The sequence below is a fragment of the Paroedura picta genome, chromosome 1 (assembly GCF_049243985.1).
Source record: "Paroedura picta isolate Pp20150507F chromosome 1, Ppicta_v3.0, whole genome shotgun sequence".
NCBI classification, from domain to species: Eukaryota; Metazoa; Chordata; class Lepidosauria; order Squamata; family Gekkonidae; genus Paroedura; species Paroedura picta.
Window position 1 is genome coordinate 5,793,797 of NC_135369.1, and position 23,934 is coordinate 5,817,730.

The 23,934-nt window shown below is 50.6% G+C and overlaps 1 protein-coding gene across 1 annotated transcript; it reads left to right on the forward strand.

The window, feature by feature from the left end:
- The first annotated feature begins 536 nt into the window (after positions 1-536).
- Positions 537-18,179, forward strand: LOC143829546 (acyl-coenzyme A thioesterase THEM4-like). The gene is made up of 6 exons (XM_077320657.1): positions 537-967; positions 5,583-5,742; positions 6,871-7,042; positions 8,734-8,844; positions 10,186-10,310; positions 14,935-18,179. The coding sequence occupies exons 1-6, from the start codon at positions 839-841 to the stop codon at positions 14,994-14,996; spliced, it is 759 nt and encodes a 252-aa protein (XP_077176772.1). The 5' UTR covers positions 537-838; the 3' UTR covers positions 14,997-18,179.
- Positions 18,180-23,934: the final 5,755 nt, after the last annotated feature.

A 23,934-nucleotide genomic window follows, 5' to 3' on the forward strand; every position in this document is an offset into this window, starting at 1 on the left:
AGAGATCCCTGATAGTACTGCCCGCTCAGAACAGTTTTCTCAGTGCCATGGCGAGCCCAAGGTCATCCAGATGGTTGCATGTGGGGGAGTGCAGAATCGAACCCACCTCTGAACAACCCTCTGGGGTCTACCAGAAGTCGGCTGTGACTTGGCAGATCTTTCCACCACCATCGATACGTGTTGCCTGAGGCTCAAAAGACCTGCTCAGAAGTTGAAATCAGACCCAGAGAGAAGCTTCAGACTGAGGAGAAGGTTTGGCATAGGGGTAGAAAACATGCCTGGAATGTGGGAGGTCACAGGTTCAAGCCCCAGTTTCTCTAGTTATAGGGTCTCAGGTAGCAGCAGCTGGGAGAAAATCCTTCAGGAGGTGGGGAATCCCCCCTCACTGGCCGTCTTCAAGCAGCGGCTGGACAGATCCTTGTCTTGGATGCCTGAGGCTGAGCCCACATTGAGCAGGGGGTGGGACTGGATGACCTGCATGGCCCGTTTCCACTCTAGGATTCTAGGTGTCCAGTTCAGCAGTGGAAGGGGCTGCCTAAGGCGGTGGAGAGCTCCCCCTCACTGGCCGTCTTCAAGCAGCGGCTGGACAGATCCTTCTCCTGGAGGCTGGAGACTGATCCCGCATTGAGCAGGGGGTGGGACTAGATGGCCTGCATGGCCCCTTCCCACTCTGCAATTCTAAGATTCCCTGCCACGGTGTCAATCTTGCGGTCTCTGGGAGGAGCCCGCTGGCACCCAAGTCCCCTGGGGAACCCACCAGGCCTCATTTTGTGGGATCAACGTCTCCTCCTCTCCTCATTCCCTCGCCCTGAGCCACAAGTGCAGAAGCCCAAGGACCATGCTGAGGAGCTATAGCTGCCTGGCAAAGCTTCTCGAGGGCTGGGGGGCCTCTAGATGGGGCTCCCGGGCGGCCGCCTCCCAAGGGGTCTTGCCCCATCCCACCGACGTGTCCTTCCCCGGTGCCACGGTGAGTACAGGCGTAGGCCGGAATCAGACAGGCGAGGAGCGCTCTTGCTTTTACGAGGGACTGTCAATCCCATCTTCTCCGTTGGGAGAAATATTTATTTTTTTTGTACGCCCCCAAAGATACTGCCAGGTTGGTTAGACTGACATTCTGGTAACGATAGAAGGTTCCGGATTGGGTTGCCAGATCCAGGTTGAGAAAAGCGTGGAGATTTGGGGATGGAGGACGGGAAGGATCGGGTCCTCAGTGGGGTACAAGGCGACAGAAGTCTACCCACCAACGCAGCCCTTTTCTCCAGGGGAACTGAGCTCTGCCGTCTGGAGGGGAGCTGTATTTTCAGGGGTTCCCCAGGTCACACCTGGAGGTTGGCTTCCGTAGGGGCATGGGGGCAGGGTTGCTAAATTCAGGCTGGAAATGCCTGGAGATTTGGGGGGGAGCCTGGGGGCCTCAGTGGGATGCAAGGCCACAGAGTCCCCTCTCCAAAGCATCTCTTTTCTCCAAGGTAACTGATCTGTGTAATCTGGAGGCTGGCATTCCTGGGGGACGGGGGTGCAGGATGGCCAGATCCAAGTTGAGAACTCCTGGTGAATGAAGGAGAGGGTCTGGGGAGGACAGGGAGTCTAATGGTACAGAGTCTACCCTTCAAGGCAGCCCTTTTCTTCAGGGGAACTTTGGAGACCAAGACGTAGGAGGAAAGGTTGGGGGAGCTTGGTCTGTTTAGCCTGGAGAGGAGACGACTGAGAGGGGATCTGAGAACCATTTTCAAGTATTTAAAAGGCTGCCATGTGGAGGATGGAGCAGAGTTGTTCTCTCTTGCCCCAGAGGGATGGACCAGAACCAGTGGGATGGAATTAATGCAAAAGAAATTCCATCTCAACCTCCGGAAGAAGTTCCTGACAGTCAGAGCGGTTTCTCAGTGGAACAGGCTTCCTCGGGTGGTGGTGGGTTCTCCATCTTTGGAGATTTCTAAACAGAGGCTGGAGAGCCATCTGACGGAGAGGCTGATTCTGTGAAGGTTCAAGGGGGTGGCAGGATACAGTGGATGAGCGATTGGGATGTGAGTGTCCTGCATAGTGCAGGGGGTTGGGCTAGATGACCCAGGAGGTCCCTTTCTACTCTATGATTCTTTGTTCTCCGTAGCCTTGGAATTCTGTTAGGTCCCCAGATCCCACCTGGAGATTGGCACCCCTAGTTTCAGAGAACTGCAATTCGGTTCTCAGGAGCCTGTGAATTGGAACGCGGCCAGTTCAATTTTGGTTTTTCTTCTGCTTTGAATGCACTCCGTGGCTTTAAGCAGCCACCTTACAAAGTGGTAAGGATTTTGGCAAACAGCAACAAGGAGAAAATGACACATGCGTTGAACATTGAGCATGTCCTGCAGCTGCAAAATGTAATAATGGAGGCAGCTTCTAATCTGGAGTACCGGGTTCGAATCCCCATTCCTCCACATGCAGTCAACTGGGTGACCATGTTTATTTATTTATTTGGGGGGTGGGATTTGTATACCAGCCCTCTTAGTCCTCACAGCTCTTGTGGAGCAGTTCTCAAAGAGCTCTCTCAGCTCCACCTGCCTCACAGGGTGTCTGTCGTGGGGAGAGGAAGGTATTTATAAGCTGCTTGAGGGCTCCTTTGGGGAGACTGTACAGGTGGGTATTAGAAACCCAGTTTTTTTTTTAATCTGTGGGCAAGCACTCTAAAAGAGCAGGAAGTTACTTCCAAGCCCTGAAAGCACAGCGGGCCGTAGAATTGCTTCCGGGATAGTCAAACTGTGGCCCTCCAGATGTCCATGGACTACAATTCCCATGAGCCCCCTGCCAGCGAATGCTGGCAGGGGGCTCCTGGGAATTGTAGTCCATGGACATCTGGAGGGCTGCATTTTGACTACCCCTGCGCCTAGACAATAAATGCATAACCTTTGTCCTGGGGTCATAACCTAATCATTCCACTTCTAAATTGTGACGGGGAATTGAGTAAAACCAGTTGAGTAAACTCCACACGAGCCTTTGCTAACGAAAGCAAGAAAGTCCATTCGTGTTTCAGGAGACCCGAAATCTCAACAAAACAAAATCGGAGTCCAGTGGCACGTTTAAGACCAACAAAGATTTGTTCAAGGTGTGGGATTTCGAGTGCAATCTTTGTTGGTCTTAAAGGTGCCACTGGACTCTGATTTTGTTTTGTTGTGCTGCTTGAGGCCAACAGGATTTCAATCGAGTAAAAAATCCACTTTTTCCAATGCCTCCACTTAATAATTTGAGGCCACTACCTTATTTAGCTAATCTTGTTTTCCCAGAACATAGGAGATCATTTACTCTCTTACGATATAACTTGTTCCCATCCGCTTTTAGGGAAGGCTTATTCAAAAAAATACCCATCTGTGATCGTTTATGCATCTGCCAGGATGGGAGGATTGAGACATCTGAACATGTATTGCTCCAATGCAGGCTCTACGATCAATTCAGGGGAGAACTTATACCTTCCCTACAGAATAAGCCCAACTCAGAGGCGATCACAGACATGTTGTCAGACAAAAGCACAGAAATAACTTCTGTTGTGGCCAGATTTGCTTGGAGAGCAATCATAACAAGGAAGAGCTGGGTGGATTTGGAGCAACTTAGGTAGAGATAGTCTCAATTGCTTGAGATTATGCTTGTGAGTTTTAAAACCAGAATGATTCTTATAGCTGGAATGTTTTTTATCTTTTCTAATATTTAAGTTATCAATGATTCTTTTGTCTTGTTAATGCCAGATGTTTTTATGTACCTTGTAATTTGACTACTGGTCTAGTACCGTAATAATAAAGACTTGACTTGACCAACACGGCTACCCACTTGCATCTATCTGATAAAATCTCAGTTCTATCTACTGGGTAGTGCAGCAATTACAGAATGAGCAATAACACGTGGAGCAGATAAGGAACCAAAACCAGACACATTTAGACCCCTAAAGGGCTCTTCCTCAACGTCCAAATAAATTTAAATGCGCTTGTACAGTCTAAGATCTAGTTTGGTCCAGGGGTCAAGAGAGGTGGCTTCTAACCTGGCGATACGGGTTTGATTCCCTGCTCCTCCTCCACATGCAGCCAGCTGGGTGGCCTTGGCCTAGTCACAGCCCTGATCGTGCTATTCTCACAGAGCGGTCCTGTCAGAGCTCTCTCAGTCCCACCTATCTCACAGGGTGCCTGTTCTGGGGAGAGGAAAGGGAAGGCGATTGTAAGCTGCTTTGAGATTCCTTTGGGTAGTGAAAAGCGGGGTATAAAACCCAACTCTTCTTCTAAAAATATAATATTAGGCCTTGCTTTGTGGTAAGAAACTACTTTGTTAAGTCTGATAACAGATAGAATGGTGTCATCAACATCTCTGCATATGGCATATGGCAGAGAGAGAGAGAGAGAGAGAGAGAGAGAGAGAGAGAGAGAGAGAGAGAGACAGAGAGAGACAGAGAGAGAGAGCAAATGTCACTTTTCTGCAAACCAGGATGATACCCACTGCTCCCAGACAGATAAGGCTCGTAGAAATGGCTCGGGGCAGAAAACCTGATAGGACCACGTGCCAACGTACAAGAACAGGGAGCTCTGGAAGGTTATCTCGTAACCAAGTAAGATCAGCCCATAAAACATGGACCCAAGGTGACTAGCACCTACGAATGATGAAGATCCCGTTCCAAGCCCTCAAGGAAATTACAGTCATTGTAGAGAGCATAAAACAAGGGATTTTCTCTAAGCGGACCAACAGCATAGGGGCCATCTCCTGCAGAAGGTTAATACTGAGTGACCTCATAGGGGTAATCATTTCCCCCATGAATCTATCTAGACCTGGGTTGATTGCGCACTTAATTTGTTTTCTTTCCATTGTGGATCCTGCTGGATTCAGAACGATTTGAACTCGGGTCTTCCTCTATTCCCTCCCCCCCCATTGAAACAGAAAATGTTCTGCACTTGATTGGGGAAGCTCAGAGAGGGGAAGGGAGCCAAGTGCAGCAGGAGCCTCTTTCTTTTCTTGAACGAAGAGGAAGGGGGGAGAGGATTGGAGACAGCAGAGGAAGGGGGGATGAATCCAAGAGGCAAATGTCTGCTGAGAGAAGTTATGGCTTCTGGAGCGCAGTCACTTTAAGACAAGCCTTGTAACTGGGAACCAGGAAGTCTTTGAACTGACGCCCTGGCCAATCGGGGAAGTCTGCTTTGCTACAAGGCACAGGGAAGGAAGTTAATTTGCAAAAAGCAGAAATCTGCACACTTACTGATGGCGATTCTTTCAAATATCGAGGGTTGTATCTACTTCTGGATATTGTGGGGGGAAAGCTGTGTGAAGGGGAAGGGAAGGTGACTGTCAGCCACTTTGAGACTCCTTAAGATACAGAAAAGCACAGCACAAAAACCGCTCTTCTTCATCTTCGTAGAGAGCACATGTGGCGGGAAGCTGTGAGGACATAAGAACTTCTGGTCCATGGTGTTAAATTGAAGCTCATTCTTATGTCCCCATCCTCCCTTGATTTACAGGCTAGGAATAGAAGAACATGCATGTGAAAGGAAATGAAATGTTGCAATTTCTGTTTTCTTGCCCATGAAGGAGGTCAACGTTGGTCTGATCCAACCCTAATGCATATCTACCTCTACCTTCAGGTCAGGCCTCTTCCGTCCTCAGAGCCGAGGGATTACGCCCTTCCGAATCCCTCCTGGAGTGCAGACATGATGGATCAGTTCCACAAGTTCACGGCGATGTCTGAAGGTGGGACGTGGAGAAGGATCCCTTCGCACCGTCGTGTGGAGGACAGCGCTCCAGGCAAGGACCTCTGGTTTGATTCGTTCGGTCTGAGTGAAAGATATCGCATTCGTCTTAATGGTCTGATCCAGGATCCTCACGTAATGTCGAGCAAAAACGCTCTTCATAGGTGCCCATGTGATCGATAGCATCCAATCTGTTGACACCTGACCTAGCCACAATGGTCACCTGCAGACTGGATTATTGTAACTTGATCCAACTGGTCCAGCTGGTCGAACTTACTCCAACTGGTGCAGAATTAACTCTGCACGGGTCCTTACAGGGAGATTCCGCACACAACTGTTGTTTGCCGAGTTGCATTCTCGCCAGATTGGGGAACAAATCAAGCTCAAGGTTTCGGTTCTAACCCTCAAAGCCCTAAACCAGCCTTTCTCAACTTTTTTTTTTAACCATTGTAAAGCCCTAAAACATTCTTCAGGCTTCAAGAAACCCCAGAAGGGGCATGATCGTGCAGAAACGGTTGGGAAGCATAGCTGTGTATACACCCACGCAGGGCCCTCCCCTTCCTACCCCCTCCAGGCCCATCATTGGCCATTTGGGAAGGGGAGAAAAGGTTGACATGACCATCGGTGGTCCCATCGCCCCAAAAATGTTTAACAAATTAAATATATATGTATTAGAAATTAATTGACTCCACCCATTTGGGAAACCCTTCCGGGGTCATCAAATCCCCACCCCCCCAGGAGTTCACAAAACCATGGTTGAAAAAGCCTGCCCTAATTGGTCTGGAACTCCTCCAAAGGGTGCTAAAGTCTAAAGGTAAAGGTATCCCCTTTGCAAGCACCGAGTCATGTCTGACCCTTGGGGTGACGCCCTCTAGCGTTTTCATGGCAGACTCAATACGGTGCCTTCCTCAGTCATTACCGTTTACCCCCCAGCAAGCTGGGTACTCATTTTACCGACCTTGGAAGGATGGATGGGTGAGTCAACCTTGAGCCGGCTGCTGGGATCGAACTCCCAGCCTCCTGGTCAGAGCTTCAGACAGCATGTCGGCTGCCTTACCACCCTGCGCCACAAGAGGCTAAAGTCTAGTGACCAGGAAATATCTAGTTTCTTAGGCACGTTCTTAACATTATTAGGCCTCTGCCATTAACTGCTCCATTGCTTCTTCCCCCACCCCTTCCCCAGAATACATGAAGCATAAAATGGAGGATCGGTACAAGGAAAGAGACACCCGGTACTTCTGCAGAATCATCGACAGTGAAGGTCTTGGTTTTGAATACGTGATGTTTTTCAACCCGTCGCAGAAAAGGATGGTGGGCATTTTCCAGCTGGGCCCCTACCTGGAAGGGCCTCCTGGGTAAGGCTTTGTGAATCATGGCATTGTGGAATGAGAGGCGTATAATTTATTTATTCATTTATAACTGGATTTATATACCGCTTATAACTGGATTTATATACCGCAGTCATTCAAAACAGGGGTAGTCAACCTGTGGTCCTCCAGATGTCCATGGACTACAATTCCCATGAGCCCCTGCCAGCAAATGCTGGCAGGGGCTCATGGGAATTGTAGTCCATGGACATCTGGCGGACCACAGGTTGACTACCCCTGATTTAAAACATCTTAACATTACAACAATAATCCCCAAGAGAGATTTTAAAAAGATATCCAAATGGCGGATAAATATTAAACTCCTTCCAAGATTTAATGTAGTTGAACCAATATGGGCTGGAAGAAACTGGAGATGAATAAAACACAAGGAAACCAAGGGGTGGATCAATCAGTGGGTCCAGGCTGGTCACATACCTAAGCCTGTAATCCGGGAAGGGGGGGGGGCTGATCTTATTCCCCAGTACGCATCACGCCCGGCTTCAGGCAAATGCCTGGCGGAAGAGCTCTGTCTTGCAGGCCCTGCGGAACCCAGAGAGTTCCAGCAGCTCTCCCGGGAGCTCATTCCACCAGGTAGGGGCCAGGACTGAAAAGGCCCTGGCCCTGGTTGAGGCCACGCGTCCTTCCTGGGCCATCGGGCCCATCAGCAAATTCATGCCTGCAGAGCAAATTGCCCTGCAGAGGGCATAAGGAGGTAAACGGTCCCACATTAAGTAGGACCCAAGCCGTGTATGGCCTTAAAGGTCAGAACCAAAACCTTGAGCTTGATCCGGAAACAGGCTGGCAACCAGTGCAGTTGCCTCAGCAATAGCTGGACATGGTTCCTCCACGATGATCTAATGAGGGCCTGTACAGCCGTATTCTGTACCAGTTGTAATATCCGGGTCAAAGGCAAGGGTAGGCCAGCATAGAGCGAATTACAGGAGTCTATAATTGGTTTTATAGCACCACCACCCTTCTTGGCCCAGCCATCTCGCAGTGCTATACATTAAATAAAACCAATGTAGTTAAAACAACTCTATAAATTCTCTAAAAATCAGCGCCCTATACTTCCTACAGTGGAAGTAGCGATACAGTGGATGAGCGATAGGGTTGTGAGTGTCCTGCATAGTGCAGGGGGTTGGACTAGATGACCCAGGAGGTCCCTTCCAACTGTATGATTCTATGATTCTAAATTCCATCTCAACCTCCGGAAGAAGTTCCTGAGAGTCAGAGCGGTTCCTCAATGGAACAGGCTTCCTCGAGAGGTGGTGTGTTCTCCATCTTTGGGGATTTTTAAGCAGAGGCTGGAGAGCCATCTGACGGAGAGGCTGATTCTGTGAAGGCTCAAGGGTGTGGCAGGTGACAGTGGGTGAGCGAGAGGGTTGTGAGTGTCCTGCATATTGCGGGGGGTTGGACTAGATGACCCTGGAGGTCCCTTCCAACTCTATGATTCTAAGATTCCATCTTACCCACATTGCTCCCCCATGGGTTGCTAGAACTAGATGGTACAGGAGGGAGTGTTTTCATCAGGGGGGGGGGGGTGTTCTTGGATATTCCTGGCATCCTGGCCTCAGCCAAACGCCTAGTGGAAGAGCTCTGTTTTACAGGCCTTGTTCTGCCTTTAGGTCAGAAAACCACCGTTTTCCTCTCCACTTAGTTGTTTGGCGTTTGCTTTCCAGGTTTGTGCACGGTGGGTCTATCGCCACCATTCTCGACGCGACATTGTCGCTGTGTGCCCTCTTTGCCACCAGTGCCATCCTAACGGCTAACCTGAGCATAAATTATAAGAGGTAAGTGGGACAAGGGAGGGACCTGGAACTGGAGAATCTGCTTGGCATGCAGAAGGTCCCTGGTTGTCTGGAAGCCAGGCAAGGGATGTGCAGAGCTGGCTTGGCATGGCTTGACTCTGTCATGAACCCTAGTCTTCCTTGGAGGAACCATCACCCAAGTCCTTGGGAGGTCTGCCCTCCAAATACTAGCCATAGTCAGCCCTACGTAGCTTCCCAAATCTAATGAGGTTGGGTTTGCCTAAGTTATCTAGGTCAGGGCATGAGAACATAAGAAGTCATCTTGGATCAGGCCAATGGCCCGTCCAGTTCAAACCCAGGGACCATCAGAAGGTCCACCAGTGAGGCCAGAACTCCAGATTGCTGCTGGCAGCTCTTACCTATGAGAAACCCCTGAGACATTCTCCAGGCTTCAAGAAACCCCAGAAATGGCGTGATCAGGCAGAATATGGTTGGGAAACAGGGCTGTGGCCATGCCCACCTGGGGTCCCTTCCCTTCCCACCACCTCCAGCCCCATCAGTGGCCATTTTGGGAGGGAGAGGCAGGCCAACATCACCATAAATGGTCATATGGTCAAATGATCATATGGTCATATGGTCATAAGGTCATATAAATGGTCAAATGAGAGCCAGTTTGGTGTAGTGGTTAGGAATGCGGACTTCTAATCTGGCATGCCAGGTTCGATTCTGCGCTCCCCCACATGCAACCAGCTGGGTGACCTTGGGCTCACCATGGCACTGATAAAACTGTTCTGACCGGGCAGTACTATCAGGGCTCTCTCAGCATCACCCACCTCACAGGGTGTCTGTTGTGGGGAGAGGAAAGTGAAGGCGACTGTAAACCGCTTTGAGCCTCCTTCGGGTAGGGAAAAGCGGCATATAAGAACCAACTCTTCTTCTTCTTCATATCACCCAGTAAATATTTAATAATTAAAAATATATATATTAAAATGTAACACCCATTCAGGAAACCTTTCCATGGCCATCAAGAAACCCCAGGGTTTCAGGAAAACCTGGTTGAGACAGCCTGGAGTAGACAATACAGACCTCAATAGGACTGGAGGTCTGATGCAGCAGAAGGGCTGCCTTATTGAGATTCGCTGTCTTTTCTGACCTGTGGGAGTATTTGACTGCCCTTCTATTGCAGAAATGACAGTTGTCATGGTGTCAGGGAATCCCCAACTTTCTCCACTGCATGGAATATCTCTGAATTCACAGCTTGGAGGCTGGCCCCTGCAGGCCCCAGCTGACTTCTTCAAAACCAGGTGGGGAAGGCACGGTGGGCTTTGAGTAGCAGGGAGGCCCACCAGATTGTACTGATGCCCCAACTTCTTCTGTTTGCAGCCCCATCCGGCTGGGCTCTGTGGTCCTCGTCGACAGCAAAGTGGACAGGGTAGAGGGGAGAAAGGCATTCCTCTCGGGTCCTGTGAAGAGTGTGGACGGAAGGACTCTTCATGCAGAAGCTACAGGTACATGCTGGATTGTCCTTCTCCTGAGCTTTGAAGGCTGGCCTCTGTGGGACAGGTGTACCATCAGATAGCCAGAGGCCCTGCTCCATTGTAAAAATGGCATCGGCCATAATACAGGGATGCCAACCTCCAGGTGGGACCTGGGAATCTCCTGGAATTATATCTCCAAAGAGGTCGGTACCCCCAGAGAAAATGGCTGCTTTGGAGGAGGGACTCCATGGCATTATGCTCCACTCCCACCCACTCCTGCCTCCAACCCTAAATCTCCAGGGGTTTCCCAACCCAGAGCTGGCAACTCTACAATATTGTGCAGTTTGTTCCTGTACTAAAACTGATGATAGATAAGAGCATGGCACGAACTGTCCACTAGAGGGAAGCAAAGATTCACCAAGGGAATTTAGTTATTTATTTATCCTATGGCCAGAAAGCATATAATAATATAAATTATGTAGCCCAGTAGGTTACCATGGGTTACCTTTCAGGATAAGACCAAGTCAGTCTTCCGCTAGCAAAGTAATGTTGCACTTCCAAAGTAAAGGAACTGGGTGTTAACTGGCGCCAAAGGTGCACTGTTTCTGGACATGGAGGCTCCACTGTTTAGCGAGCAAGCTTTTAGAAAAGTCAGAGACAAAAATCTTGCTCACAATTTCATTCACCTGGCTACGTCCTCTATGGCCACTCCGGTCCTCTTCACCAAGGAGGATGGGACCCTCTGCATGGACTACAGGGTAATCAATGCCATATATCCCATCCCCCTTATCAAGGACTTGTTGGAACAGTTGGGGGAGAAAAGTATTTCTCAATCCTGACCTGGGGGAGGTCTATTTCATGATGAGAATTGCCCCTAGGGATGAAGGGGAAACAACCTTTAATGCTCCATGGGGAAGTCTGAACACCTCATTATGCCATTTGGCTTGAGTGGCATGCCTGGTATTTTGATGAATGTAATCAATGAGGTTTTTTATGACCTACTCTACAGGGGTGTTGTTGTTTAACTTGATGAGCATGCTGGAGGAGCATGTGCCCCTTGTGTGGGAGGTCCTCCAACACCTCTTAGACAACAAACTCTATGCTAAACTCACCAAGTGTGAATTTCACAAGGAGAGCCTAGACCTCTTGAGGCATCGGGTGTCCTCAGAAGGCATCCTGATGGACCCTGCCAAGGTACAGGATGTCCTGGACTGGGTCTCACCTTGCACTTGCAGGCAGCTCCAGTTCTTCCTTGGTTTTGCAAACTTCCACCGCAATTTCCAACCCCACATCTCCCAGGTTGCCCTGCCCCTGGCTGATCTCCTAAAAAAACATGGGAAGGGGGAGGCAAAAAAGCCCAGTGTATGGTTTAAAAGATCAGGGATTTGATGGGCTTTCATGTAATCTGCCTTGAGTTCCACCAAGGAAAAAGGCGGACTATAAGTATAACTAACTAACTAAATCTCATGCTCAGCAGTGGTAAAACAACAATTTGGGTGGTGGTAGATCTGTTCTCTAAACAAGCTCATTTCATGCCTTGTGCTTCCCTTCCTGCTCACCTGTGCCTGGAAGAGTTGTTTGTGCAGCTCATTCTCTGCCTCCACTCCAGCCACAAAGCCCAGCTTACTGTCAAATTTTGCGGTGCCCTTCTCAAGCTGGCGGGGGGGGGGGGGATCAAGTGCTTCTCTCTGCCCATCACCCCACCACTAATAGTTAGACAGAGCATGTCAAACAGTGCCTAGAACAGCTTGTTGCTTCATTAACCAACAGCAGAATGACTGGGCATCGGTGCTCCCCACAGCAGAATACAACAATGTCCCCCATCAGTGCACCGGAATCTTCCCCTTTCAAAGTCATCTATGGATATGCCTCGTGGCCCTTTCCTGCACTGGAGGCCCTGCCAGCGGGCCCTGGCGGTGTTCCCCCTGGCGTGGAGGAGTGGGCAGTGAGGGTGTGCAAGTCATGGGATGGGGTGATGGAATCTCCCATGACTCGCGCAAGTCCCTTTGCGGTCTGGGACCCATGTATCTGAGGGACCGCTTGTCACGTAGAATCTTGGAAGTCACCCTCCGGCCCCTGCAGGGCCTTGCGCTCTGCAGGTTCCAACTTATTGATTATTCCCAGCCTGAAAGAGGTACGTCTGGCCTTGACCAGGGCCAGGGCCTTTTCGGTCCTGGCCCCTACCTGGTGGAAGGAGCTCCCGGAGAAGCTGCAGGCCCTGAGAAAGCTTTCAGCTTTCTGCAGGGCCTGCAAAACGGAGCTCTTCCGCCAGGTCTATGGTTGAGGTCAGGGCAAATCCTAGTAGAAGATCAGTTGGGGGGACTCCCCCCTGGAAGATATGCTCCCACGCTGGTCTTTTGGCGTGGTTAGGTGTCACACCCCTCTCCAGTCACCTGGCTGTCAGTAGGGGCTCTTAGATAATGTGTGTTTTTTTCCGCCATTTGGTTTTATATCTTTCTCTAATTTAATGGGTTTTTAATGGGGGTGAGCCTCTTGTGGCGCAGAGTGGTAAGGCAGCCCCCGGAAAGCTTTGCCCATGAGGCTGGGAGTTCGATCCCAGCAGCCGGCTCAAGGTTGACTCAGCCTTCCATCCTTCCGAGGTGGGTAAAATGAGTACCCAGCTTCCTTGCTGGGGGGTAAACGGTAATGACTGGGGAAGGCGCTGGCAAACCACCCCGTATTGAGTCTGCCATGAAAACGCTAGAGGGCGTCACCCCGAGGGTCAGACATGACTCGGTGCTTGCACAGGGGATACCTTTACCTTTACCTTAATTAGGGATTGTACTGTTTGCACTTTGTATGTCACCTGCTACGAGCCAGTTTGTCTGGGAGTGGCAGGTAATAAATCTAATAATAAATCTAATAAATCTAACAACAACAACAACAATAATAATAATAAGGCTAAAGATGACTACAAGAAATGGGCAGAGCTGAACCAGTTCCCAGGTCCTGGGTTCAAGGTAGGGGACATGGTTTTCATTTCTACCAAGTATCTCAAGAACGAGCCGCCCTGCCAAAAATGAAGCTCACGTTTTGTGGGGCCCCTTTAAAATCCCGGAGAGGATCGATGAGGTGGCGGACGTCTTCTTCCTGCAAAGTCCACCCCGTGTCTCACATCAGCCTCCTGAAGGAGGCCTCAGCCCCAAATAAGTGGCACCCCAATGCTCTGCCTGTCATGATGGGGGTGGAGACTCACGACGGACTCTCCGATGCGCTGGACCCAAGGGTGCATAGAGGGCGTTCGCAACCCTTGGCTGCTCGGAAGGGGTTTCCTGACTCTGCTAATGAATGGGTGGACACAGAGGTCCGCTCCCAGACTGTTTTGCAGGTTTCATGAGGCTTATCCCAACAAGCCTCGTCCTCAGCTGCCATGATTACGGGATCCCTGGAGCAGTGGTCCCCAACCTGCGGGCCGCGGCCCGGTGCCGGGCCGCAAAGGCCATGGCGCCGGGCTGCGGCTCCCTCTCCCTGCCCCCCCCCGCAGTAAAAAACTTCCCAGGCCGCAAGCTTGCGGCCCGGGAAGCTTCTTACTGCGGGAGGGCGGGGAGAGGGAATCAGGGCCACGCCGCGCACTGCGCATGCGCGGCCGAAATCATGCATCCTCGGCACTTTTTGCGCATGCACGCATGCCTGAAAGTGCCGTGCATGCGCGATTTTGGCCACGCGTGGCGCATGCACGGTGCACGGCCTGGCCGCGCATGCGCAATGCGCGGGCGGGGCAGTTGCTCTGCCGGTCCCCAGCCTCAGAATGGTTGGGGACCACTGCCCTGGAGGGTCCCCCATAAAGATGGGCAAGTGTCATGTGACATGACAATCCTTCCTGGGATTCTCCAGGGCTGGATTTGGGCTCTTCCACTCAATCCCTCCCCTCTGGTTTCCTCTGTGTTTTCCCATTCACCCGCTGTTCTGGCTAGGTCTTGTGAAATGTAAATTGTAATTGTGAAATGTGAACTGAGTGGCCTTGTTCTGAGGTGCAAACATCAAGACAAGCTGCTAAAGGCACGGAGCAGACGGCTACTCTCCAAGTTTTGCACCTTTGTTGATTGAACTGTTGCATCCCTGGGAACCACCTCCACCCCTTCTCCCTGTGTACCCAGTCTTTGCCAGTTCCCTGGTTCTGTGTGTTCCTGCTGCTCGTGCTTGGTCCTGTGAAGTGCCTTCAGTTAAGATTGATGTCTTCTTTGGTCCTTCTCCCTGGGACTCCGCTGTGTTGGTTCTGAGGACCGGCTGCTGAGTTGCATTCCGTGGGGACAGCCTGAGAAAGCTCAGGTTTGGGGGAGAAGAGGGTCTTCAGTAGGACATAATGACAGAGAGCCACTGGATATCAGTGCTAGAAGGAAACCTCAGGGGAAGGATGGCCTCTCTGCCCTGTTGTTGGCCCTCCAACAGAACTGGCTGGCCACTGTGCTAGATGGGATGCTGGACTAGGTGGACCACTGGCCTGACCCAGCAGGGCTCTTCTTAGGTTCTTCTTAGGAGACGGCCTCAGCCTCTCTGCCCTGTGGCTGTCCCTCCAGAGGAACTGCTTGGCCACCATGTGGGACAGGAGGCTGGACTGGATGGACCTCTGGTTTGACCCTTCTGATGTCCTCGTGTTCTTATGACATATAACTTGACCGAAGTGTCCCACCATCTTCCTTCTTCTTGGTTTTAGCTCTGATCCTCCAACTGGACTTCAGCAAGCAGGTTAAGGAGCAGCAGCTGTCTTTGTCTTGAACCAAACCTCACAACTGGCATCTTTTGCTCTCCTCGGTCCTGGAGTCTGTTCCCTTCAGAGTGACTCTGGCCTTCAGATTCCTCAACCGAAGCCTGTTCCTCTTCACCCACTTGATTCCTGAGTGTGGCGTTTTCTTCCTTGCCAAGACTAGGTTCATATCGCCAAGGAGGTCTTGTTCCAAAGAGTGCCAGAATTTTTCTGCTGGCCCGAAATGAATGGGATCGTTACCCTCCAGGTGGGACCTGGGGATCCCCCGGAATTACAGCTCATCTCCAGACTACAGAGATCCGTTCCCCGGGAACAAAGGACTACTTGGGGAGGGAGGGGGGATTGACTGTGGTATTGTACTCCACTGAGATCCTCGTCCTCCTTAGGCCTCACTCCCAAATCTCCAGGAATCTGCCAACCTGGATTGGGCAGCCTTATTTCCCATTCCCCGTCAGTGGCCAGGAAGGACCTCCCAACCCTATTTACAGAAAACATTTTCCTTCATGTTGCTTCCATTTTAAATTTGGACTTTCCTTTGATTGCACAAAGTCTTTTTTTATGGATAGATGGGAAATCTTTCCTAAGAGCACAGCAAATCTACAGAGTACAGGGATCGGTTCCCCTGGAGAAAATGCCCACTTTGACAGGTGGAAGAAGAAGAAGAGTTGGTTCTTATATGCCGCTTTTCTCTATCCGAAGGAGGCTCAAAGGGGCTTCCATTCGCCTTCCCTTTCCTCTCCCCACAACAGACACCCTGTGAGGGAAGGGAGGCTGAGGGAGCCCTGAGATTACTGAAGAAGAAGAAGAGTTGGTTCTTATATGCCGCTTTTCTCTACCCGAAGGAGGCTCAAAGTGGCTTACAGTCGCCTTCCCTATCCTTTCCCCAAAACAGACACCCTGTGAGGTGGGTGAGGCTGAGGGAGCCCTGAGATTACTGAAGAAGAAGAAGAGTTAGTTCTTATATGCCGCTTTTCTCTAGAGAGCTGAGAGAGCTCTGATATTCCTGCTCAGTCAGAACAGTTTTATCAGTGCTGTGGGGAGCCCAAGGTCACCCAGCTGGCTGCATGTGGGGGAGCGCAGATTCAAACCCGGCTCACCAGATTAGAAGTCCACACTCCTAACCACTACACCAAGCTGAAAATATGGCATTGTAACCTACTGGGATCCCTGGAACTAGAAACTCTACCCCACCCTCCTTGGAATGCCGGCCTCCAGGTGAGATCAGGGGATCCCCTGGAATTACAGCTCCCCTCCAGATTGCACAGAAAAATGCCGCATTTTCTCCTGGGGGACTGTTCTCTGGATTTTTACTAACAGAAGAAGACGTGGTTTACAATCTGGTCTCTGGATTTGACTTGTTCTTTTTGTGATTTTTCACACAAACTGAATGAGGACCCACATACCTGGCTAATTGTTCACATCCCCTTTAAGCATTTGTGGTTTGTGAACACGCCTCCGGCCTTTGATAGTAGCAGATTCAGGGTATGGCTTTGTAGATCTGATTGCTCTTTCTAAGCAGGAACAGCTGCAGTTTATGAACTCATTTCAACAGCCGGTTCAATTATTCATTTTTCTTAAATTGTAGTTCTTGTTTCCCTGCACAGAGTGAGCACATAAAGGAAGTTACTGAGGTAAGAAATATGGGGAGGTTCACTCAAATATTTTGGTGCAGTTGAACCCATGTGCCCTTGATAGACGTTAATGGGTATTTTTCACTTTAATGCAGTGGTCCCCAACCTGCAGGCCGCGGTTCCCTCTCCCCGCCCCCCCCGCAGTAAAAAACTTACCAGGCCGCAAGCTTGCGGCCCGGGAAGCTTCATACTGCGGGAGGGGGGGAGAGGGAATCAGGGCTGCGCCCACGCATTGCGCATGCGCGCCCGGGCTGCACATGCGCCCGGGCTGCACATGCGCACATGCGCACACGCGCACATGCGCACACGCGCACACGCGCACATGTGCGGCCGAAATCGTGAATGCGAGTCACTTTCGCGCATGCGCGAAAGTGCCACGCATGCGCGATTTCGGTCGTGCATGGCGCGCGGGCACGATGCGCGGGCAGGGCATTTGCCCTGCCGGTCCCCAGCCTAAAAAAGGTTGGGGACCACTGCTTTAATGGGTATTTTTCAACCACCTTTTACATGTTTGACTGTAACATGCAGCTATTTCTGGTGAGTTTATATTGTGTGGGGGGAGTTTTTGCTGTATTGAAGAGGTTTCGCTTTACATTTTCATCACTATGTAACAACCTAGAAGATGTTTTCCTCTATTACAGCCTTTCTCAAAGTTTTTACTGTTGAGAAACATTATTCAAGCTTCAAGAAACCTCAGAAGTGATGCAATTGTGCAGAATATGGTTGGGAAGCAGAGCCGTGGGCACGCCCACCTGGGGCCTCTCCCCTCCCCACCCCCCTCCAGGCCCAACCTTGGCCGTTTTGGGAGGGAGAGGGCAGGTTGACATGATCATATATGGTCATATCACCAAATATATGTTTAACATTTTATATATATTCCATCCTTATTCATTGTTCCTCTTCTTAATATTTGTGAAACAGCCCTGGGGGTGGAGCTTGTCCTGGCTGTCCGAGTTGCACCTACAGCTCCTGCCCTCCCTCCCTGGACGCTAGCCACTTTGCTTTCAGACACCTGAGAGAGGGACACAGAGACAGAGACAGAGAACCCTGTCAAACCGCAAACCAGCCCTGATTACCTGCTATGTGTCCTGCTGTGATGGAGAGAGAGAAAGAGACAGAGAGAGCTGCCCAAACAAGCCCTTATTCCCTGGTACAAACAGCCCTGATTACCGCCTATGGCTCCTGCTGCGATGGAGAGAAAGAGAGATCTGTGCCTGCCGGTGTCTCCTGGATCCTAGTGCCCATTGCATTCCTGGTTGCAACTTCCACCCTTCCAGGGCCATCAGGAAACCCTGGTTGAGAAAGCCTGATCTATCGTATAATTTGATAGATGTTATTAATCATTTTATTTTCATCTCAGTCTAAATTGAATAGTGATTTTTTTTTGCTTATGTACTCACGTAAAATCTCCCCTTTAGTATAAGTTTTTGTAAATTGTATATTTGTAGAATTGTTTGTCAATAGATTTACTGAACTGAACAGAAGGGACAAACGAAAACGTCTTCAGTTTCTTTTTCTTCAAACAAATCCCACTATCAATTAAATGTTTCCCTGAAAGAAGAATCTAGGGCAGAGTCTGCACTTACTTTCTTTATTCCATTGTCAATCCTGTTGAATTCAGATTTTGAACTCAGGTCTTCCCCCCCCCCCATTGAAACAGGAAAGTCTAGTTCAGAAGGGGGGGGGAGCCAAGCCTCTTTCTTTCTTTTCTTGAAGGGGGGGGGAAGAGGAGCCAAGCAGGGAGACTCTTTCTTTTCTTGGGGGGGGGGGGGGTAGATCGAAAAAGGCAGAGGAGGGAGAAAAAATCCAGGACGGACAGAAGTTGAGAGAAATTAGGGGCTTCTCCTTTAAGGCAAGCGTGTCACATGACCAGGTGTAGCCTATCAGAGGTTCTCTACCACGGAGCTTTCTTTCCCAATCCGGATATTGAGGATTAAAAGCACTCCAAGATATCGCACAATAAAGGCAGGGTCACTCCGGATCAATCCTTCTTGCTGCAGGAGGAAAATTAAAATCGCCCCAAATCCAAACGGAAATCGCATTCTGTGTAGAGGGCAGGGACTGAATCAATCTGGGGTTGGAATAAAAGCTCCGTGCAGTTTACAACTAGGACAAGCTGGTTATCTGAAGTGTACTGTAATTAGTATTTTCTGCCACGCAGCATCTCTCTTTGGGGTGCCCCTTTGGGGTGGAGGCTGGCATCCAGAACCTCTTACGATCCGGCCTTCACATTTCCGCTGACGGAGCACGACGCTTCATGCCTCTGATCAAGCGTGCTCATAAGAGTAATTGTGCCAGTTCTTGAAGGCATCTTTGGGTGTGCTGTTCTTTTGGCTGCCCTTAGGGCACCAGGGGCAATTCCATGAGCAAATGGATTCCCAGCTTTGGCAGACAACCTGCAGAAGCACACCTGGGAGCAGAAGCAAAACTGAAGGTGGCCAGGGGGTCTGAAGTAGCACAACAAAATCAGAGTCCAGCGGCACCTTTAAGACCAACAAAGATTTATTCAAGGCGTGAGCTTTCGAGTGCATCCTGCACTCGAAAGCTCACGCCTTGAATAAATCTTTGTTGGTCTTAAAGGTGCTACTGGTTTTGTTGTAAGCGTGCTTGTGAACTTGAACAGGAAAGCTTCTTTAAAAGAAAGCTCCTTTATTCGGAGACATCGTTACAAAGGCAGGAATGGGGAAGCATGGAAAAAACTCCTCTGATAAACCCAAACACAGGGCTAATCAAACTACGGCCCTCCAGATGTCCATGGACTACAAATGCTGGCAGGGGCTCATGGGAATTGTAGTCCATGGACATCTGGAGGGCCGCAATTTGACTACCCCTGCCCAAGCACACACACCCCCTCCCTTGGGAAGGTGATGGCCTGCATTTCAAAGGAGCCCAAACATTTGGTGCAAACTAAAACTTCAAAGACCAAGATCATGTCAGCTGTGAAATCAGGTGGCGAATACGACTGGGCCGGAACGCAATGTTAGGCATGAACCGAATATGGAAGAGTTAGGATATCAGCCGGCTAGTCAACGCCGTGGGCTTCCCCGTAACCACCTACGGATGTGAAAGCTGGACCCTGAAGAAGGAAGACAGGAGGAGAATAGATGCAGCGAAGACCATGGACAGCCAAAACTACCAACAAGACGGTATTAGAGAGGAGCAAACCAACCGTGTCATTAGAAGGCAAGATATTACGGCTAAGGCTCACTTACTTTGAACACATCATGCGATCAAACTCACTAGAAAAATCATTAATGCTCGCCACGGTCAGCGGCAAAAGGAAACGTGGTCGCCAAAGGATCCGCTGGCTCGACACAATCAAAGACGATACAGAAGTGACCATGGAACAACTAAAAGAAGCAGACATTAAAAGAAACGTATAGTCATAGAATCACAGAATCATAGAGTTGGAAGGGGCCATACAGGCCATCTAGTCCAACCCCCTGCTCAACGCAGGATCAGCCCTAAGCATCCTAAAGCATCCAAGAAAAGTGTGTATCCAACCTTTGCTTGAAGACTGCCAGTGAGGGGGAGCTCACCACCTCCTTAGGCAGCCTATTCCACTGCTGAACTACTCTGACTGTGAATTTTTCCCCCCTGATATCTAGCCTATATTGTTGTACTTGAAGCTTAAACCCATTACTGCGTGTCCTCTCCTCTGCAGCCAACGGGAACAGCATCCTGCCCTCCTCCAAGTGACAACCTTTCAAATCCTTAAAGAGGGCTATCATGTCCCCTCTCAACCTCCTTTTCTCCAGGCTGAACATTCCCAAGTCCCTCAACCTATCTTCACAGTGCTTGGCCCCTTGGCCCCAGATCATCCTCGTCGCTCTCCTCTGTACCCTTTCAATTTTATCCACCTCCTTATCCATGGTGAAGACTTCCCTATAGAATCCCCAAGGGTAGGGTTGGACACGACTGAACGGATAACATCATAACAAAAAGTACAGAGGTGTGGGTGGGACAGGGAGGCTGAGCTATGGGTTATGAATGCAAGTTTGTCTGGGTGCAAAGCAGCTCATAAACTGGGTTGCATCACATGCTGACAAAGCAGGCCAATAAATGGATCAGTCACCATCATCATGACAGATTGCTGGGCGATTCTGACACAGAGGCCCTCCCTTAAATTAAGAAATGTTTGGGGGTTGGGATTGGGTGGGGGAATGTCCAAAGGCCTGTTGCCTAAATACTGGAAGTTGATGGGGGGTGAGCAGAGGTCCACGTTCCAAATTCCCCGTTATCTTTGGGGATAACGCCTGATCTGTAGGCACCAGTTCCTCTAGAGAAAACACCTGGAAGAAAGAAGGGAGGAGGAACCTTAGTTCTTGTTTCCCTGCACTGAGTGAGCACCTAAAGGCAGTCACTGAGGTAAACAATATGGGGGTTCACTCAAAAATGTGGGCGAAGTTGAACACATGTGCCCTTGATAGACTTTAATGGGGAGGGGGGGAGGGAAGGAAGGAAGGAAGGAAGGAAGGAAGGAAGGAAGGAAGGAAGGAAGGAAGGAAGGAAGGAAGGAAGGAAGGAAGGAAGGAAGGAAGGAAGATGCAGTGTCCAGAATATTGGGAGGGAGGGAGGGAAGGAGGGAAGGAAGGAAGGAAGGAAGGAAGGAAGGAAGGAAGGAAGGAAGGAAGGAAGGAAGGAAGGAAGGAAGGAAGATGCAGTGTCCACAATATTGGGAGGAAGGAAGGAAGGAAGGAAGGAAGGAAGGAAGGAAGGAAGGAAGGAAGGAAGGAAGGAAGGAAGGAAGGAAGGAAGGAGGGAAGGAAGGAAGGAAGGAAGGAAGGAAGGAAGGAAGATGCAGTGTCCAGAATATTGGGAGGGAGGGAGGGAAGGAGGGAAGGAAGGAAGGAAGGAAGGAAGGAAGGAAGGAAGGAAGGAAGGAAGGAAGGAAGGAAGGAAGGAAGATGCAGTGTCCAGAATATTGGGAGGGAGGGAGGGAGGGAGGGAGGGAGGGAGGGAGGGAGGGAGGGAGGGAAGGAAGGAAGGAAGGAAGGAAGGAAGATGCAGTGTCCAGAATATTGGGAGGGAGGGAGGGAGGGAGGGAGGGAGGGAGGAAGGAAGGAAGGAAGGAAGGAAGGAAGGAAGGAAGGAAGGAAGGAAGATGCAGTGTCCAGAATATTGGGAGGGAGGGAGGGAGGGAGGGAGGGAGGGAGGGAGGAAGGAAGGAAGGAAGGAAGGAAGGAAGGAAGGAAGGAAGGAAGATGCCTTGTTCACAATATTGGGAGGAAGGAAGGAAGGAAGGAAGGAAGGAAGGAAGGAAGGAAGGAAGGAAGGAAGGAAGATGCAGTGTCCAGAATATTGGGAGGGAGGGAGGGAGGGAGGGAGGGAGGGAGGGAGGGAGGAAGGAAGGAAGGAAGGAAGGAAGGAAGATGCAGTGTCCAGAATATTGGGAGGGAGGGAGGGAGGGAGGGAGGAAGGAAGGAAGATGCCTTGTTCACAATATTGGGAGGAAGGAAGGAAGGAAGGAAGGAAGGAAGATGCAGTGTCCAGAATATTGGGAGGGAGGGAGGGAGGGAGGGAGGGAGGGAGGGAGGGAGGGAGGGAGGGAAGGAAGGAAGGAAGGAAGGAAGGAAGGAAGGAAGGAAGGAAGGAAGGAAGGAAGGAAGGAAGGAAGGAAGGAAGGAAGGAAGGAAGGAAGATGCAGTGTCCAGAATATTGGGAGGGAGGGAGGGAGGGAGGGAGGGAGGGAAGGAAGGAAGGAAGGAAGGAAGGAAGGAAGGAAGGAAGGAAGGAAGGAAGGAAGGAAGGAAGGTGCAGTGTCCAGAATATTGGGAGGGAGGGAAGGAAGGAAGGAAGGAAGGAAGGAAGGAAGATGCAGTGTCCAGAATATTGGGAGGGAGGGAGGGAGGGAGGGAGGAAGGAAGGAAGGAAGGAAGGAAGGAAGGAAGGAAGGAAGGAAGGAAGGAAGGAAGGAAGGAAGGAAGGAAGGAAGATGCAGTGTCCAGAATATTGGGAGGGAGGGAGGGAGGGAGGGAGGGAGGGAGGGAGGGAAGGAAGGAAGGAAGGAAGGAAGGAAGGAAGGAAGGAAGGAAGGAAGGAAGGAAGGAAGGAAGGAAGGAAGGAAGGAAGATGCAGTGTCCAGAATATTGGGAGGGAGGGAGGGAGGGAGGGAGGGAGGGAGGGAAGGAAGGAAGGAAGGAAGGAAGGAAGGAAGGTGCAGTGTCCAGAATATTGGGAGGGAGGGAGGGAGGGAGGGAGGGAGGGAGGGAGGGAGGGAGGGAAGGAAGGAAGGAAGGAAGGAAGGAAGGAAGGAAGGAAGGAAGGAAGGAAGATGCAGTGTCCAGAATATTGGGAGGGAGGGAGGGAGGGAGGGAGGGAGGGAGGAAGGAAGGAAGGAAGGAAGGAAGGAAGGAAGGAAGGAAGGAAGGAAGGAAGGAAGGAAGGAAGGAAGATGCAGTGTCCAGAATATTGGGAGGGAGGGAGGGAGGGAGGGAGGGAGGGAGGGAGGGAGGAAGGAAGGAAGGAAGGAAGGAAGGAAGGAAGGAAGGAAGGAAGGAAGGAAGATGCCTTGTTCACAATATTGGGAGGAAGGAAGGAAGGAAGGAAGGAAGGAAGGAAGGAAGGAAGGAAGGAAGGAAGGAAGGAAGGAAGGAAGGAAGGAAGATGCAGTGTCCAGAATATTGGGAGGGAGGGAGGGAGGGAGGGAGGGAGGGAGGGAGGGAGGGAGGGAGGGAAGGAAGGAAGGAAGGAAGGAAGGAAGGAAGGAAGGAAGGAAGGAAGGAAGGAAGGAAGGAAGGAAGATGCAGTGTCCAGAATATTGGGAGGGAGGGAGGGAGGGAGGGAGGGAGGGAGGGAAGGAAGGAAGGAAGGAAGGAAGGAAGGAAGGAAGGAAGGAAGGAAGGAAGGAAGGTGCAGTGTCCAGAATATTGGGAGGGAGGGAGGGAGGGAGGGAGGGAGGGAGGGAAGGAAGGAAGGAAGGAAGGAAGGAAGGAAGGAAGGAAGGAAGGAAGGAAGGAAGGAAGGAAGATGCAGTGTCCAGAATATTGGGAGGGAGGGAGGGAGGGAGGGAGGGAGGGAGGGAGGGAGGGAGGGAGGAAGGAAGGAAGGAAGGAAGGAAGGAAGATGCAGTGTCCAGAATATTGGGAGGGAGGGAGGGAGGGAGGGAGGGAGGGAGGGAGGAAGGAAGGAAGGAAGGAAGGAAGGAAGGAAGGAAGGAAGGAAGGAAGGAAGGAAGATGCAGTGTCCAGAATATTGGGAGGGAGGGAGGGAGGGAGGAAGGAAGGAAAACAGAAAACAAGTAGTAGGGAAGAGATACAGAAAAAAGGAAGGAAAACAGGAAGTGAGAGAGGAAGGAAGATAAAAAGACCCCCCCCCA

Bases quoted from the DNA above. Each gene is read 5' to 3' on its own strand.
- LOC143829546 (XM_077320657.1), top strand. From the start codon at position 839: ATGCTGAGGAGCTATAGCTGCCTGGCAAAGCTTCTCGAGGGCTGGGGG. The intron at 968-5,582 runs GTGAGTACAGGC...CTCTACCTTCAG, and splicing joins TGTCCTTCCCCGGTGCCACG to GTCAGGCCTCTTCCGTCCTC. The intron at 5,743-6,870 runs GCAAGGACCTCT...CCCCTTCCCCAG, and splicing joins TGTGGAGGACAGCGCTCCAG to AATACATGAAGCATAAAATG.